The sequence below is a fragment of the Canis aureus genome, chromosome 4 (assembly GCF_053574225.1).
Source record: "Canis aureus isolate CA01 chromosome 4, VMU_Caureus_v.1.0, whole genome shotgun sequence".
NCBI lineage: Eukaryota > Metazoa > Chordata > Mammalia > Carnivora > Canidae > Canis > Canis aureus.
The window spans coordinates 4,684,217-4,700,031 of record NC_135614.1 but is presented as its reverse complement, the minus strand read 5'-3'; the positions used below and the strand labels follow the sequence as shown (position 1 = coordinate 4,700,031).

The 15,815-nt window shown below is 40.3% G+C and overlaps 1 protein-coding gene across 7 annotated transcripts in view; it reads left to right on the top strand.

The window, feature by feature from the left end:
* MTR (5-methyltetrahydrofolate-homocysteine methyltransferase) overlaps positions 1-15,815 on the top strand; it is a 108,629-nt gene that overhangs the window by 27,421 nt on the left and 65,393 nt on the right. For 6 of the 7 annotated variants that reach the window (XM_077894381.1, XM_077894386.1, XM_077894380.1 and 3 more), the window contains 5 exons: positions 3,570-3,670; positions 4,803-4,864; positions 6,252-6,319; positions 9,214-9,293; positions 12,591-12,703. In XM_077894381.1, the coding sequence (XP_077750507.1) occupies positions 3,570-3,670; positions 4,803-4,864; positions 6,252-6,319; positions 9,214-9,293; positions 12,591-12,703 (424 nt within the window). Of the gene's footprint in view, positions 1-3,569; positions 3,671-4,802; positions 4,865-6,251; positions 6,320-9,213; positions 9,294-12,590; positions 12,704-15,815 lie in introns of those variants that run through there. The other variant, XM_077894387.1, reaches the window with a different exon arrangement.

The window sequence follows — 15,815 nt, the reverse complement described above, 5'->3', positions numbered from 1 at the left end:
TGATTTCTGGGCATTGATTCTGTATCCTGCCACACTGATGAATTGCTGTATGAGTTCTAGCAATCTTGGAGTGGAGTCTTTTGGGTTTTCTATGTACAGTATCATGTCATCTGCAAAGAGGAGAGTTTGACTTTTTCTTTGCCAATTTGAATGCCTTTTGTTTCTTTTTGTTGCCTGATTTCTGAGGCTAGGACTAGTACTATGTTGAATAGCAGTGGTGAGAGTGGACATCCCTGTCGTTTCGTGATCCTAGGGGAAAGGCTCCCAGTGTTTCCCCATTAAGAATGATATTTGCTGTGGGCTTTTCGTAGATGGCTTTTTAGATACTGAAGAATGTTCCCTCTATCCCTACACTCTGCAGAGTTTTGATCAGGAATGGATGCTGTGTTTTGTCAAATGCTTTCTCTGCATCTATTGAGATGATCACATGGCTCTTGTTTTTTCTCTTGTTGATATGATCTATCTTGTTGATTGCTTTATGAGTGTTGAACCAGCCTTGCATCCTGGGGATAAATCCCTTTTGGTCATGGTGAATAATCTTCTTAATGTACTTTTGGATCCTTTTGGCTAGTATCTTGTTGAGAATTTTTGCATCTGTGTTCTTCAGGGTTATTGGTCTATAATTCTCCTTTTTGGTAGGGTCTTCATCTGGTTTTGCAATTAAGGTGATGCTGGCCTCATAAAACAGGTTTGGAAGTATTCCATCCCTTTCTATCTTTTGGAACAGCTTTAGTAGAATAGGTATGGTTTCTTCTTTAAACATTTGATAGAATTCCCCTGGGAAGCCATCTGGCCCTGGACTTTTGTGTCTTTGGAGTTTTTGATGACTGTTTCAATTTCCTCCCTGGTTATTGGTCTGTTCAGGTTTTGTATTTCTTCTGTTTCAGTTTTGGTAGTTTGTGGTTTTCCAGAAATGCATCCATTTCTTCTAGATTGCCTAATTTATTGGCGTATAGCTGCTCATAGTATGTTTTTAAAATCGTTTGTATTTCCTTGGTGTTGATAGTGATCTCTCCTTTCTCATTCATGATTTTATTAATTAGAGTCTTTTTTTTTTTAAAGATTTATTTATTCATAGAGACACACACACACACACACAGAGAGAGAGAGAGAGGCAGAGGCACAGGCAGAGTTCGGAGAAGCAGGCTCCATGCAGAGAGCCTGATGTGGGACTCGATCCAGGGTCTCCAGGATCACGCCCTGGGCTGCAGGCGGCGCTAAACCACTGTGCCACCGGGGCTGCCCTCCTTTTTGTTTTTAATAAGGCTGGCTAATGGTTTATCTATCTTACTAATTCTTTCAAAGAACCAACTCCTGGTTTTGTTGATCTGTTCTGCAGTTCTTCTGGTCTCTATTTCATTGAATTCCGCTCGAATCTTTATTAACTCTCTTCTGCTTGGTGTAGATTTTATTTGCTGTTCTTTCTCCAGTTCCTTTAGGTGCAAGGTTAGCTTGTGTATTTGATTTTTTTCCCATTTTTTGAGGGATGCTTGTATTGCGATGTATTTCCCTTTCAGGACTGTTTTTGCTGTATCCCAAAGATTTTGAATGGTTGTATCTTCATTCTCATTAGTTTCCATGAATCTTTTTAATTCTTCTCTAATTTCCTAGTTGACCCTTTCATCTTTTAGCAGGATGCTCTTTAACCTCCATGTGTTTGAATTTCTTCCAAATTTCTTCTTGTGATTGTGTTCAAGTTTCAAAGCATTATGGTCTGAAAATATGCAGGGGACAATCCCAATCTTTCGGCATCAGTTGATACCTGATATGTGACCCAGTATGTGGTCCATTCTGGAGAAAGTTCCATGTGCACTTGAGAAGAATGTGTATTCAGTTGCGTTTGGATGTAAAGTTCTGTAAATATCTGTGAAATCCATCTGGTCCAGTGTATCATTTAAAGGTCTTGTTTCTTTGGAGTTGTTGTGCTTAGAAGATTTGTCATTTGCAGAAAGCCCCGTGTTGAAGTCTCCCAGTATTAGTGTATTATTATCTAAGTATGTCTTAACTTTGGTTATTAATTGATTGATATACTTGGCAGCTCCCACATTAGGGGCATAAATATTCGTGATCGTTAGGTCCTCTTGTTGAATAGATCCTTTAAGTATGATACTGTGTCCCTCTTCATCTCCTACTACAGTCTTTAGGACAAACTTTAATTCATCTGAAATGAGGATGGCTACCCCTGCTTTCTTTTGAGGACCATTTGAATGATAAATGGTTCTCCAACGTTTCATTTTCAGGCTGTAGGTGTCCTTAGGTCTAAAATGAGTCTCTTGTAGGCAGCAAATAGATGAGTCTTGCTTTTTTATCCAGTCTGAAATCCTGTGCCTTTTGATGGGATCATTAAGCCCATTCACGTTCAGAGTTACTATTGAAAGATATGAATTTAGTGTCATCATGATACCTATTCAGTCCCTGTTTTTGTGGATTGTTTCTTTAGACTTTCTCTTTCTTTTATAGAGTCCCCCTTAATATTTCTTGCAGAGCTGGTTTTGTGTTCACATATTCTTTCAGTTTCTGCCTATCTTGGATGCTCTTTATCTCTACTTCTATTCTGAATGAGAGCCTTGCTGGATAGAATATTCTTGGCTTCATGTTCTTCTCATTTAGGACCCTGAATATATCCTGCCAGTCCTTTCTGGCCTGCCAGGTCTCTGTGGAGAGGTCTGCTGTTAATCTAATATTTCTACCCATATAAGTTAGGGATCTCTTGTCTCTTGCTGCCTTAAGGATTTTCTCTTTTTCTTTGGAATTTGCAAGTTTCACTATTAAATGTCGAGGTGTTGAATGGTTTTTATTGGTTTTAGGGGGGGAAATCTCTCTATCTCTGGATCTGAATGCCTGTTTCCCTCCCCAAGTTAGGGAAGTTCTCAGCTATGATTTGTTCAAATACACTTCCTGGTCCTCTGTCCCTTTTGACACCTTCTGGAACCCCAATTAAATGTAGATTTTTCCTTCTGAGGCTGTCATTTATTGCCCTTAACCTTTCCTCATGGTCTTTTAATTGTTTTTCTCTTTTTTCCTCAGCTTCCTTCCTTACCATCAACTTGTCTTCTTTGTCACTCACTCTTCTACCTCATTAACCCTCGTCGTTAGGACCTCCAGTTTGGATTGCATCTCATTTAATTGATTTTTAATTTTGGCCTGATTAGAGCCAACAGGTGACTACTCCTCCGCCATCTTTCCCTACCCCCTCTACATTGACAGTCTTATCTGTGAACAAAGACGATTTTATGTCTTCCTTTCCAATCTGTATACCTTGTATTTTCCTCCTCTTCGTACACTAGTCAGGACTTGCAGTATGATGTTGAGTAGGAGTTGAAAATGGGCATTCTTTATTTTGTTTCCCATCTTGGGGGAAAGCATCTAGTTTTACATCCTTAAGTTATGATGTCAGCTATAGGGTTTTTTTTAGATACTCTTTATCAAGTTGATGAAGTTCCCTTCTAGTCCTGGTTTTCTGAGAGTTTTTATCATGGATGGGTGTTCTGTGTGTTTGTTAAATAAACTTAAGATAAATACTTTGTATATAGGAAAATGTTCCTCATCTCTTCTTTTGGTTTTTACAGTATCGGATTAAACTGTGCTCTGGGTGCGGCTGAAATGAGACCTTTTATTGAAACAATTGGAAAATGTACAACAGCCTATGTCCTCTGTTATCCCAATGCAGGTATGTATTTCTAGGGAGTTGCACGTGGGGAAATCCAGATACACAGGACAGAGGTAGGTAGAGTTAAAAGAGTTGGCTGAAAGAGTTTCTTTTGTAGGTCTTTTACAGAGTTGACATGCAGTGGCAGTTTTCTAAATGAAGGGTATTTGGGTCTAGACTACTGCTTGCCTCTAGACTTGAAGGAATAGTCTGACTCACCCTAAGAGCTTCAGGACTGGAAAGAACTTTGGAGGAATGAAGCCTAGTTACATAACTGATCACAACCTTGCTCTAGGTGACAGCACTGGCCCTGTGAATGTGGCCAAAGAGATGAGTGCAAATAAGAAGAGAGGGAGCCCTCTTCTCTGTTCTGCTGCATTAACAATCTATGTGTCAGCTTTTTCCCTTCTAAAAGTTAGGATTTGTAGTTTACTATATATATTTTAAGATATTTATAGACAGTTCTCAAACTATCCAATTAGAAATTGGTAATCTATTCTGGATTAACCAGATTTCCTGGTGAATGTATTTGAGCATTTGCTTAGCTACTTAGGGCTAAAAAATCATTTTCCAGCTTTCTTTCTCCCAATATATATATTTTAATGCTCAGCAAATTTTATTTCCCACAAGGAGTAAGATAACTGGAAAGGGCTAATAAATAAAACAGGAAATTGGTTAGTTTGATGCCAGAATTTTACTTGGGAAAATTGATTTGAAAGAAGACTGGTTGTATTTTGCGTTTGTTTTAAATCACATATCAGGTGCTCATTAGTTCAAAGGGTATGTAATACTCCCCCAACCTCTACCCCAAGCAGCTGGATGACAAGGTTGAGTTTCCTTTGTGGGAAGGGGTGGCAGTGGAGAAATTCTGTCCCATATAATAGTGATTCTTCTATCAATTGGAAGAGAAATAGTTTATTTTGCCTCTGTGATTTTTTGGGGGTGTGGAGAGGAGGTGTGGTATCTCTGTTTACTATGGTCAATATTAGAAACTATTGTTTTTGCAAGTAATCACCATTAAATTATAAATGTAATATTTTCTCTTTTTTTAATATAACATTTTCTGACTTTTAAACTTAACTACTGTCTTCACAAACACCATAGCCTATTTGTTAAGATGGCTTTCAGTAATGCTTGAAATATGATTTCTTAGGTCTTCCCAACACATTTGGTGACTACGATGAAACTCCGCAAATGATGGCCATGCAGCTAAAGGTGAAGGATGGTCTTTCACTTTGGTTTTTAAGAGATAGAGAAATGGAATCTTAGATTTAGAATATTTAGAAGAGGATTTTTCTCCTAAAGAAATCCTGGTGTGTAGATAACAAAGGCTTAACACTCTGAGTTAAGATGATAGAGGCAGAGGGAGGGGCTCCCTGTCTCCCTATCCTGCACTGGTGGCTGTTGGGAAAGTCCCCAGTCAGATCCAACCCAAACTAATTGAGACTTGGCTGTCCTCTACAACCCTCCCAAGTGGTGGCTCCCCTCCCCGACTCTGCCCCAACCAAATTAACCCCTGGGTCTCTTCCTCTTTCCTTGAACTTTTAGCTTCTGGCTCACTAACATTATCTCTGATTTCTGACTTAATTCTTGTGATTTCAGTGCCTTATTTAGTAGATGATCTTTCTAGTACTCTGACTTTTCAGTTTCTTGACTTCTTGGCTCCGTTAGGTTGCCCTTTGCTAACTAGCATGTGTTTGAACTCTAGACCCACACTGACCAGTAGGTTACCACTGCCATATGGTTATGGAGAACTTGCAATGTGACTGAGGAACTGAATTTTTAGGTCTTTAATTATTTATTTTTAAAGATTTTATTTATTTATTAGAGAGAGCATGCTCACGTGCATGAGGGGGAGGAAGGGCAGAGGCAGAGGGAGAAGCAGACTCCCCACTGAGCAAGGAGCCTGACACAGGGCTCTATTTCAGGACCCTGGGATCATGACCTCAGGCGAAGGCAGACTCTTAACTGAGTCGCCCAGATGCCCCTGAATTCTTAACTTTTTAAAATTTAAAATTAAGTGTTAAAATTAATGGCCATTTTATGCATTATTTAATACACTATCCAACTCACATTCATTCAGCTCAGCATAAGGGTAAAAAAAAAACAAAAAACAACTTTATTATGATCAAGTAGGCAAATGATTGTCATTGCACTTTAAATGATATAAAGGATTTCATAGTATCTAAACTATGCTCTGCTTTTAAACTCACATTCAGGGTATGTGAAAGCTTTATGTCTTGGGTTAAGTATGTTTAATTCTTTTTAATGAAAAATTCATTATTCAGGAAATGTAATCTCTTTGTGCTGAATTGGTGGAGGTGAGTTTAGAATTGATGGACTTGGGGTGACTGAGTGGCTCAGTCTGTTAAGCGTCTACCTTTGGATCAGGTCATAATCTCAGGCTCCTGGGATTGAGCCCTGCATCAGGCTCCCTGCTCAGTGGGGAGTCTGCTTCTCCCTCTCCCTCTGCCTGCCCCCTGCCCCCACTCCCTGCCACTTGTTCTCTCTCTCTCTCTCTTTCTCAAATAAATAAAATCTTTAAAAAAAATAGAATTCATAGGGACTCTGTGAAACTCTTTTTTTTCCCCCCCAAATGCAGGACTTTGCTATGGATGGCTTGGTCAATATAGTTGGTGGTTGCTGTGGTACGTCACCAGATCATATCAGGTAATAATCACTTCTAAATATTTTATCTTTTCTTACAAGATGAACGGTGTCCTTCACCCACCAACATTCGTGTGTTGAAGTCCCAACCTCCTAGTTCCTTTGAGTGTGACTGTATTTGGAGATAGGGTTTTAAAGAGATAATAAAGGTAAAATGAGATTCTATAGGTGGACCGTAATCCAATATAACTGGTGTCTTTTGAAGAAGACATTAGGATGGCATGTGATATAATGTAATGAACCCCGGGTGTTATATAAGACTGATGAGTCACTGACCTCTACCTCTGAAACCAATAATACATTATATGTTAATAAATTACATTTAAGTAAGATTTTAAAAAAGAAGAGATTATGGCACAGATACATAGAGGAAGGAACAGAGTGAACATACAGGGAGAAGATAGCTGGCTACAAGGTGGAGAAGCCTGGGAGGAGACCAGCTCTGCCAAAACCTCTGTCTCAGACTTCTAGCTTCTAAACCTTGAGAAATTCCTGCTGTTTAAGCTACTCAGCCTGTGGTATTTTATCTTGGCAGCCCCAGCAAACTCAGATACCTTTATATTGTGAAAAATACACGTCTCCATTAGTTCTCTCGTGGAAGGAAAAGACGGTAAGACAGCCAAGCCCCTTAAGGTCAAGAGAAGTCACACAGTCATTGGATTAAGCAATGGCTTCGTATAAAACATATAAAGCCCAGGGATGTGGAAGAAGAGCCTGGTAAAGGGTGTGTCCAGATCCTTGCCATTTTGTGGCTTATAAGAGTGTTACAGTCCAGTGGAATAGAGTATAGTTTAGGACTATTTGTAGTTTTTTTTTCTTTTTTTCTTTTTAATTGGAGTTCAATTTGCCAACATATAGCATAACACCCAGTGCTCATCCCATCAAGTGCCCCCCTCAGTGCTCGTCACCCAGTCACCCCCACCCCCCGCCCAGCTCCCTTTCCACCACCCTGTGTTCATTTCCCAGAGTTAGGAGTCTCTCATGTTCTGTCTCCCTTACTGATAAATCCCACTCATTTTTTCTCCTTTCCCCTTTATTCCCTTCTACCATTTTTTCCCCTTCTGCTATTTTTTATATTCCCCAAATGTATGAGACCATATAATGTTTGTCCTTCTCCGATTGACTTATTTCACTCAGCATAATACCCTCCAGTTCCATCCATGTCGAAGCAAATGGTGGGTATTTGTCGTTTCTAATGTAGTTTGTTTTTTTCTACAGAGATTGATGATCATATTTTGAGCCAGTCATCTCAGTGTTCTGAGTCTGTTTTCATGCATGCGATATGTCCACTGTTTCTGAATTAATTACCTAACATTTCAATGTTTTTGTTGGTTTCTGATGGGCTCTCTTAAGAGCCTATGTAATTTTTAAATATATCTTTTTTTAAAAAAGATTTTATTGGGCAGCCTGGGTGGCTCAGCGGTTTAGCGCTGCCTTCATCCAGGGCCTGATCCTGGAGACCCGGGATCGAGTCCCACATCAGGCTCCCTGCATGGTGCCTGCTTCTCCCTCTGCCTGTGTCTCTACCGCTCTCTCGCTCTCTCTCTCTCTCATGAGTAAATAAATAAAAATCTAAAAAAAAAAATGCATAAAAAAAAGATTTTATTTATTCATTTGAGAGAGAGAAAGAGAACAAGCACACAAGTGAGTGGCAGAGGGAGAGGGGGAAGCAGACTCCCCACTGAGCAGATAGCCTTTGCAGGGCTCAATCCCAGGACCCTGGTATAATGACCTGAGCTGAAGGTCAGGCACTTAATTGACCGAGCCCCCCAGGCACCCCAAATAATATCTAAAAGCTGTCAATAATTGAATGTAGCTTATCTTTGAATCTCCTTTTGTTTATAAGATTATCTTCTTCTTTTTAAAAAGTTGTTTTAAAAATACCGGTGTATTTGTGTTTCTTTGTATGGGTTTATCTACATGCAGGTATATATATGTCTTATCTGTTATCTATTTACCTAAGGTATTTGTCTGCCTGTGTGTGTGTGTGTGTGTGTGTGTGTGTTTGTGTTTGTGTTTGCTGCTTTTGCTTTCGGCATCTGCATGCCAATCTAGGGGGCAGCAGAGTGGAGTTCATACTGGCTCTGATAAATTAGTGGAGGAGCCAGAATTTTCCAGGTTGATCAAAGACCTAATTAACTACAGCCAATAAGGTTAAAAAGTATATGCATAAAATGGGACACCTGGGTGGCTCAGTGGTTGAGCGTCTGTCTTTGGCTCAGGGTGTGATCCCAGAGTCCCGGGATTGACTCCCTCATCGGGCTCCCTGCATGGAGCCTGCTTCTCATTTTGCCTATGTCTCTGCCTCTTTATGTGTTTGTCATGAATAAATAAATAAAAAAAGAAGTACATGCATTATCAATGCAAATTTTTAAGAGTAATGACCTTAGTGATTTATTACTCTGTACCCACCCTACTATGTGCTTTCTGTGTTTGGGAAAACAGACCTAAAGATACAGGCCTCTGTTCCTGGTACCTCCTCTCCCATATGCTCCTCCTTCTCAATGATGAGGCCTTTTTTTCCTTTTAAGCCACTAAGAAGCAAGCACATATTTCAGGGAGTAAAGGAAATTCATGGGCTTGGGAAAGATAGGAGGAGATTTGCTGTTTGCATTTGTGTAAACCGTCAGGTACCTTGGTTTATATCTCTGAGGGCAAAAAGTGGTGCAGTGAGTACACACCAGACTGGGAAAATACAAAAAAGTTAAAGTTTACACGTTCATTTTCTACATTGCTGAGGAAACCGAAAGGCATAACTGTTGCTGCACATTTGGAATTAGGTATATAATTATGTGCATACTTATGTTAAATAAATTTAATTTCATAGCTGGAGGTTAGTTTAATTAAATTTATTTTATTCTGAATTAACGGATGTCGTGTTTTCTCTTTTAACTTAGGGAGATTGCTAAAGCTGTGAAAAACTGTAAGCCTAGAGTTCCACCAGCCACTGTTTTTGAGGAGCATATGTTACTATCTGGTAAGTGATAAAGATATGATTTTTATGATTTCAGAAACCATTTGTGGGTTAATTTCGTATGTTATTCTAAGTGGTGGTGACGTGTGTGCCAAGCAATTTTGTTTCTTAGGTCAAAGAAGTGTACATGTTTTTCTTACATTTAAATGAATTCTGGTGGAGATGAGGTGTGGGAAATGTACACAGGTGATTTGCCCAGGCAGTGCCTTCACTTAGATTTAGAACTCATACGGCCCCAGCTCTATTAGACACTGCTCTGAAAACATACTTTTGGCCACAAGCTAACCATTTTAATCATCAGACTTGCTATTGGTTATTGAAAATTCCAGACTGCCAGGGCTCTATGGTTTGTAATGATGGCAGCCTCTTTGTAGAAAATCGTACTTGCTTCAAAAATATTGTCTGAATCTTAGATTTGCCACTTATTCAAGACTTGACAAATAGGTGTGATATTGACTATTATGTTTGGTGCTTTGATGTTCCAATAAGGAACAGTAATAGAAGTAATAAAATAGAACTAATAAAAAAATAAAAACAAAAATTAAAAAAAAATAAAAGGAAAAAATTAAAAAATAATAAAAGGAACATGCCAACCATTAGAAAAATAGCTTTAAATTTTATGTTTTCCCCATAATATTTCAATGATATATTCTGAGGTAGTATTTTTAAGCAAAACAATAAAAAATTATATGTATATAAACAGACCCTTAGAAAACCTACAAATAGCACACATGGGAAATTATGCACCCTGATAATTTAGAATTTAATATTTCTCTGAATTGAAATATTTTTGTTCCTTATGTTCCTTCAAGAAAATTGAAATAAAATACAAGGATCAGTAAAAGGAACACCTCCTTCTCTCATTCAGAATTTATTTCATTGAATTCATCCCAGTGAGTGAGTGTGGAATAGGGTTAAAAATCCTCTTCAGTCTTACTTGTTTTCATTTTATTCTCCAGAAAATAGAATGAGACTAAAGGAAGTGAGATTTAGGGAGTGATAACACATCCCTTACCCCAGAAAGTGGCTTTTGTCAGAGAGAGGTGTGGTAGGATAGTATATTTCATCCTCGGATCTTAAAACTATGGACTGACTTTAGTCAAGGGCTAACAGTGTAAGTAGTCAGCCTTTGGGACTCCTGGGTGGCTCAGCAGTTGAGCATCTGCCTTTGGCTCAGGGCGTAATCCCAGGGTCCTAGGATCAAGTCCTACATCAGCTCCCTGCAGGGAGCCTGCTTCTCCCTCTGCCTGGGTCTGCCTCTCTCTGTGTCTCTCATGAATGAATAAATAAAATATTTAAAAAATAAAAAAAAATAGCCACTGCCACAGTTGAAACAAGAAGAGAACCATTTAGGTATGATTTTTATTTATTTATTTTTAAAAAATTTTATTTATTCATGAGAAACACAGAGAGAGAGGCAGAGACACAGGCAGAGGGAGAAGTAGGCTCCCTGAAAGGAGCCTGACGTGGGACTTGATCCCAGGACCCTGGGATCACGCCCTGAACCAAAGGCAGACGCTCAACCACTGAGCTATCCAGTCATCCCTATATTTTAATTTTTTCAATTAAGATTTTACTTATTGATTTGAGAGAGCGAGTGAGCACAAGCAGGGGGAAGGGGCAGAGGGAGAGGGAGAAGCAGGCTCCCAGCAGGGAGCCTGATTTGGGACTCCATCCCAGGACCCAGGATTGTGACCTGAGCCAAAAGCAGACACTTAACCGATTGAGCCACCCAGGTGCCCCTAGATAGGATTTTTAAAAAGAATTTATATGTAAGAATAAAAGAATCCTCTTCTGGTTTGACTTTCATGTGCTGTTTCTAATAGCTTTAAAAATCACCTTCAATCAGATTTTAAAAGAATGACATCAAACATACTCTTAAATTGTTCTTTTATAGATAGCACACTTAAGAAAAAAAAATGTAGTTTTTATATCAGATACTTGGCATTTATAACAGATGAGAAGCACTTTGTATGTGGTGCTCATAGAGTGATGAAGTGGGACCTCTTCAGTATTTATGTGTTGCTGGCCCCGCAAACCCCAGGGTCTGACTAAGGATCGGGGACGCCCTCAGGCTCACATGGAGGGTCACTACCAATGGGAAGAAATCACAGGACAGAACAGGAAAATGATGGTCTCCCCAGTCTGTTAAGCAATCTGGGATACTTTCATAATTTCATAATTCCTCATCTTATATTCGTTATTTTCCTCTCCCCGATATTCCTCAACCAATACTTTGGCAAAGGACTCCAAAGCCGTTTTGTTTTATTGACAACAATAGCTATGATTGCTGTGCTAATTATATGCTTATCAGTGTTCTCTAGTCTCATTTTTACAATAGTGTTATGAGTATGAAAAAAGTACAAAAAAACATCCTTTCATGTCTGTCTTTTATATGGTCAGAGATGATGAAAGAAAGCCCTGGATTGTGCACTGAGATAGCCATACGAGGCTTTGAACCTGAGGCTGGCCGTCCCTAGATCCTGCTTGTAACCTGCCCTGCAAGATTCCCTCTCCTCATACTTTAAATATAATGAGTAGAACGAAAACAGTTACAGGCTGTTTCTGTAGTGATACTTTACATATTGCTTTTTATCTCTGTTAATGTGTTCATAATTATAAAGCTGGTGTTTGCCCCCCAACTGGCTTGTAACAGGGGAGATGTTATGTCCCCTTTGCAAATAAGGAAAGGGGTGCAGAGAGCCCTGCTTTTCCCAGCATCCACTCAGCTCATGCATGGTGTGTGCCATGGCAACTTCTGTCTCCCAGGGTTCAGCTGGGTCCTTCCTTGTGACCCCATTTGTCCTTTCTGGTTATGGATTCTTGGCCTCTCCATCAAAGACATAAGGTAAAGCTCTAAATGCATTGCTGGGGAGATTATGAAAGCCTGCTCCCCCTGGCTTCAAGCTGATGTCTGAGTGGACCACTGTGGAGCAATCTTTCTGATTCTAACTTCATGGCTTTTGCCCCACAGTCTTGGTTAAATAGAGATATGACGATAATTTTTTCTTGTTTCTCCGAGCTGGAATGATGCAGTTCTTTAGAAAAATTTTGAATCTAAATTCCTAAAATACTTCTTTTGGGAGTTCTGGCTGTAAATGTAGCTGTGACATATAGCCTTTGTTGTGTTTAGATCCCTGGAGAAGACCATGGTCCTAATCCTACATCAGGCATCCTGTCTAGTCATGTGGGCTGGGCGACTGAAATGTCTTTTCTTTCTCATGAAAGCATTTGGTTTCTTTCTGTCTAATGTCATCATATGAATTTTCAGGAAATTTTCAAAATGCTTCTCCTTTTAAGGTCTAGAACCCTTCAGGATTGGACCGTACACCAACTTTGTTAACATTGGAGAGCGCTGTAACGTGGCAGGATCCAGGAAGTTTGCTAAACTCGTCATGGCAGGAAACTATGAAGTGAGCATCTCGTTAGGACCCTTGAGGCATCTGCCATGTTCTTGGCTAGACAGCATGTAAATGAAACAGCTCTGCCTTCGAGAGTGTTCTGAACAGAGCTCCTGGGGATTAAAAAGAGAATGGGCAGGTGGGAGGATGATCACCCTCGGAAAACTGAAGCTGCTATTATTATTTGTCAAAAGGAACTGCATCTGGAATCTGAAGTGGGGTGAGGTGGGAGGGATCCAGAGTCTGGCTCTTTCAGTAACTGTGAACTGAGTTTAAAAATTCGAGAACACTCTTCATTTTGGCTTCTCACAAATCCCTTCAGGGGAAGGGGAAGCCAGGGGAATTCCTACTCACTTCCTCATGACCACATCTAACAACTGACTAGTGTGGTGGTCTTCATTCTGCTAGCTGTAGACTAAAATAAGCAAGCACACAGAGAAGATGGACTAGACCCCTGCCTGTGAAAGCTTACATGACGGTTTAGCCATAGTAGTTTTAAGCTTGGTCACTCTGTGGGTGAGCAAAATCTAATCCCAATAGAGGCCACCCTAAATAGCCAGATACGTTTTTTTTTCCTTATTAAAATAGGAAGTTAAGGTTGGAGGAATTTAGTCTGGGCTTTCATGATGATTTATTTTGGCATCAACTGTCACTTGAAGTCTCACAATCTTTAGGAAATAGGTTTTCCAGAAACCAGGATCAAAGCAGACTTGATTTTAATCACAAAGAAAGGACCCCTTTTTTTTTTATCCTTTATGGACTTATTAGTTCCTACTCCTCGGTAGCCCTCAAAGGCACCCGGTTAGCTGGTCTGCTGGCTCTTGCCAGATCCCGTCCATCCTCTTCCCTGCATTCCTACTGCTGCTTGCTGCCATCATGTGCTTTTGTCACTGTCTTCCCCAGATCAGAAGCTTTCATAGGGTCACAATTTTTTTGCAGATGGGATAAAATCCAGACTCTTTAGGGCAGCATTCATTTCTCTCCACTTAGACACCCATCCTAATCCATCATCCGCACATTCCAGGAGGCTTGCTTCTGCACTCATGCCCTCTTTTCATGTTTATTCTCCTCTGAAATCCTGATGACCCTTCGTAGTTACATAGCCTGCTTCAAATGGCCATATTTCTATTTACATTTTGATTCTTATGGTCATTCTGTGGTGTCCCTTTGAGCTGTCAGATTTGATAGATTTGATACTGTGAACAGAGGGCATTTTAGGAAGATGAAAGTGGATGGGAATAATATCTAGCCTTTATTTTTTAATTTTTTTAGAAGATTTTATTTATTTATTCATTCTTGAGAGACACAGAAAGAGTAGCGGAGACATAGGCGGAGGGAGGGAGCCTGATGTGGGACTCAGTCGCAGGACTCTGGGATCATGACCTGAGTCAAAGACAGATGCTCAACCACTGAGCCACACAGGTGCCCCTCTATCTAGCCTTTAGTAAGGTCTCACTGTGTGCTGGTCACGGCATGAGGCATGAGGCATCATTACTCACTGAGTCTTCACAGGCCTGTGAGGCAGTTAACCATCACTGCACCCATTTTATGGATGTACATGTGGGGGAAGGTAAGCTATTCTCCTGTTGTTTCACAGCAAGGACATGATGGACCCCAAGTTGACTCTGCAGGGGACACAGGAAGGGGAGACAGTGGAATCTGGCAGGAGGTTGTTAGGGGCGACTCCTCATTTCATTATAGTTTTCCTTGAGTTAGTGATCCCTCTAGGTTTGTGGTTTGGTGGAAAGGGAACTGACTTTGGAGGAAGCTCCAGTGCTGATTTTTGCTCACCTTGTACAAATAACTTCCTCCTAGTGAGCCCATTTGGGAAGGTTGGACCTGCAAGTTTTTACTCTGTGACTTTTCTGGCCTACAAAGGTCGATGTTGGCATCTCTGCTTTCCAGCTCTTTCGATCTCTGGTCTCACCAGGTTGCTGGCTGTCTCCTCTCTGCATCCTCCCGTGCCTGCAGACTGTCGCTCTGAGGTGGCTTCCTCCATTTCAGTCTGCAGAGACAGACCCTTTCCTATTGTGTAGGCCATCTTGCCCTTGACTCACATCACATATGGCAGCGCTGCTAGCTATTGCCTGACTTTGTCATGTGCCCCCAGCTAGATGTGAGCCCTTCAAGGACATGGATTGGGATGCATGCTTTTCATTTTTTATAATATTTAACACATTGCTGATAACTGAAAAACATTGTTTGATGTGCTGAAGTGTATTATGAGCTTTTTCCTGTGTAACCTTGGGTCATTATGAACGGTGTTTCCTTGTGGCATCTGCTAGAGGGTCTCAGCCCTGCTCTATCACGATTGCTTAAGATGTCCATGTGGTTTTCTTAAGTTAAGGAAAAATTAGGACAACATCGGACATTGCTATTCATTTTATCCTTATTTGTTTTATTACATTACGAAGTGTACAGTGAAGACCTAAAATAACCTCTGTTTTATCAGTTAGTTGGAAAGCATCGTGGAACATGTATATTTTGCCCAGTACTGTCCAAAGGAGAGCAGGGGAAATGTAAGACCTTTCCACAGTTCCAAACACCTACACTCTATTTTGAGGAATAAGCCGATACATGAAATCACAAGGATATGATGATCTAATAAACCATGATGATGTAATGATCACAGTTGTTACAGATATTTCAGAGGCAGCAGTCATTTTGGAATAAGCAGTGTTTCCCACCCAAACTATGTTCTCTGGAACAGTGATCCTATAAGGTATTCCTTCAGTGGTCATAAGTGGGGAATGCTGTGTATTCTGTTCTTGGATATTTACAGTGTGTAACAGTGTATGAAAGGATTTGAAAAGCCTTCCAGTTTAAAAACCTGCTGGATTTTATTTAACTCCTATTTAATGCAACTTTTACCAATAGCCTGCAACACACTTTGCATGTCTTGGCAAACACTGAAGAGTCACAGAAGTTTTGGATGGTTTCTATGAGGACTTTTTTTGGAGGAGATGGGGCCTGAGCTGGGTTGTACACAGTATAGAAGGGAAGGGGACTGTATTCCAAGCAGAGGGGACAATGTGATCTGTGACCCTGAAGTGGAAACAGACACGGCCAGGTGGAGGGAACCAGAAGGGCAGGAGACAAGGCCAGGTCACAGAGGGCCTTTGAA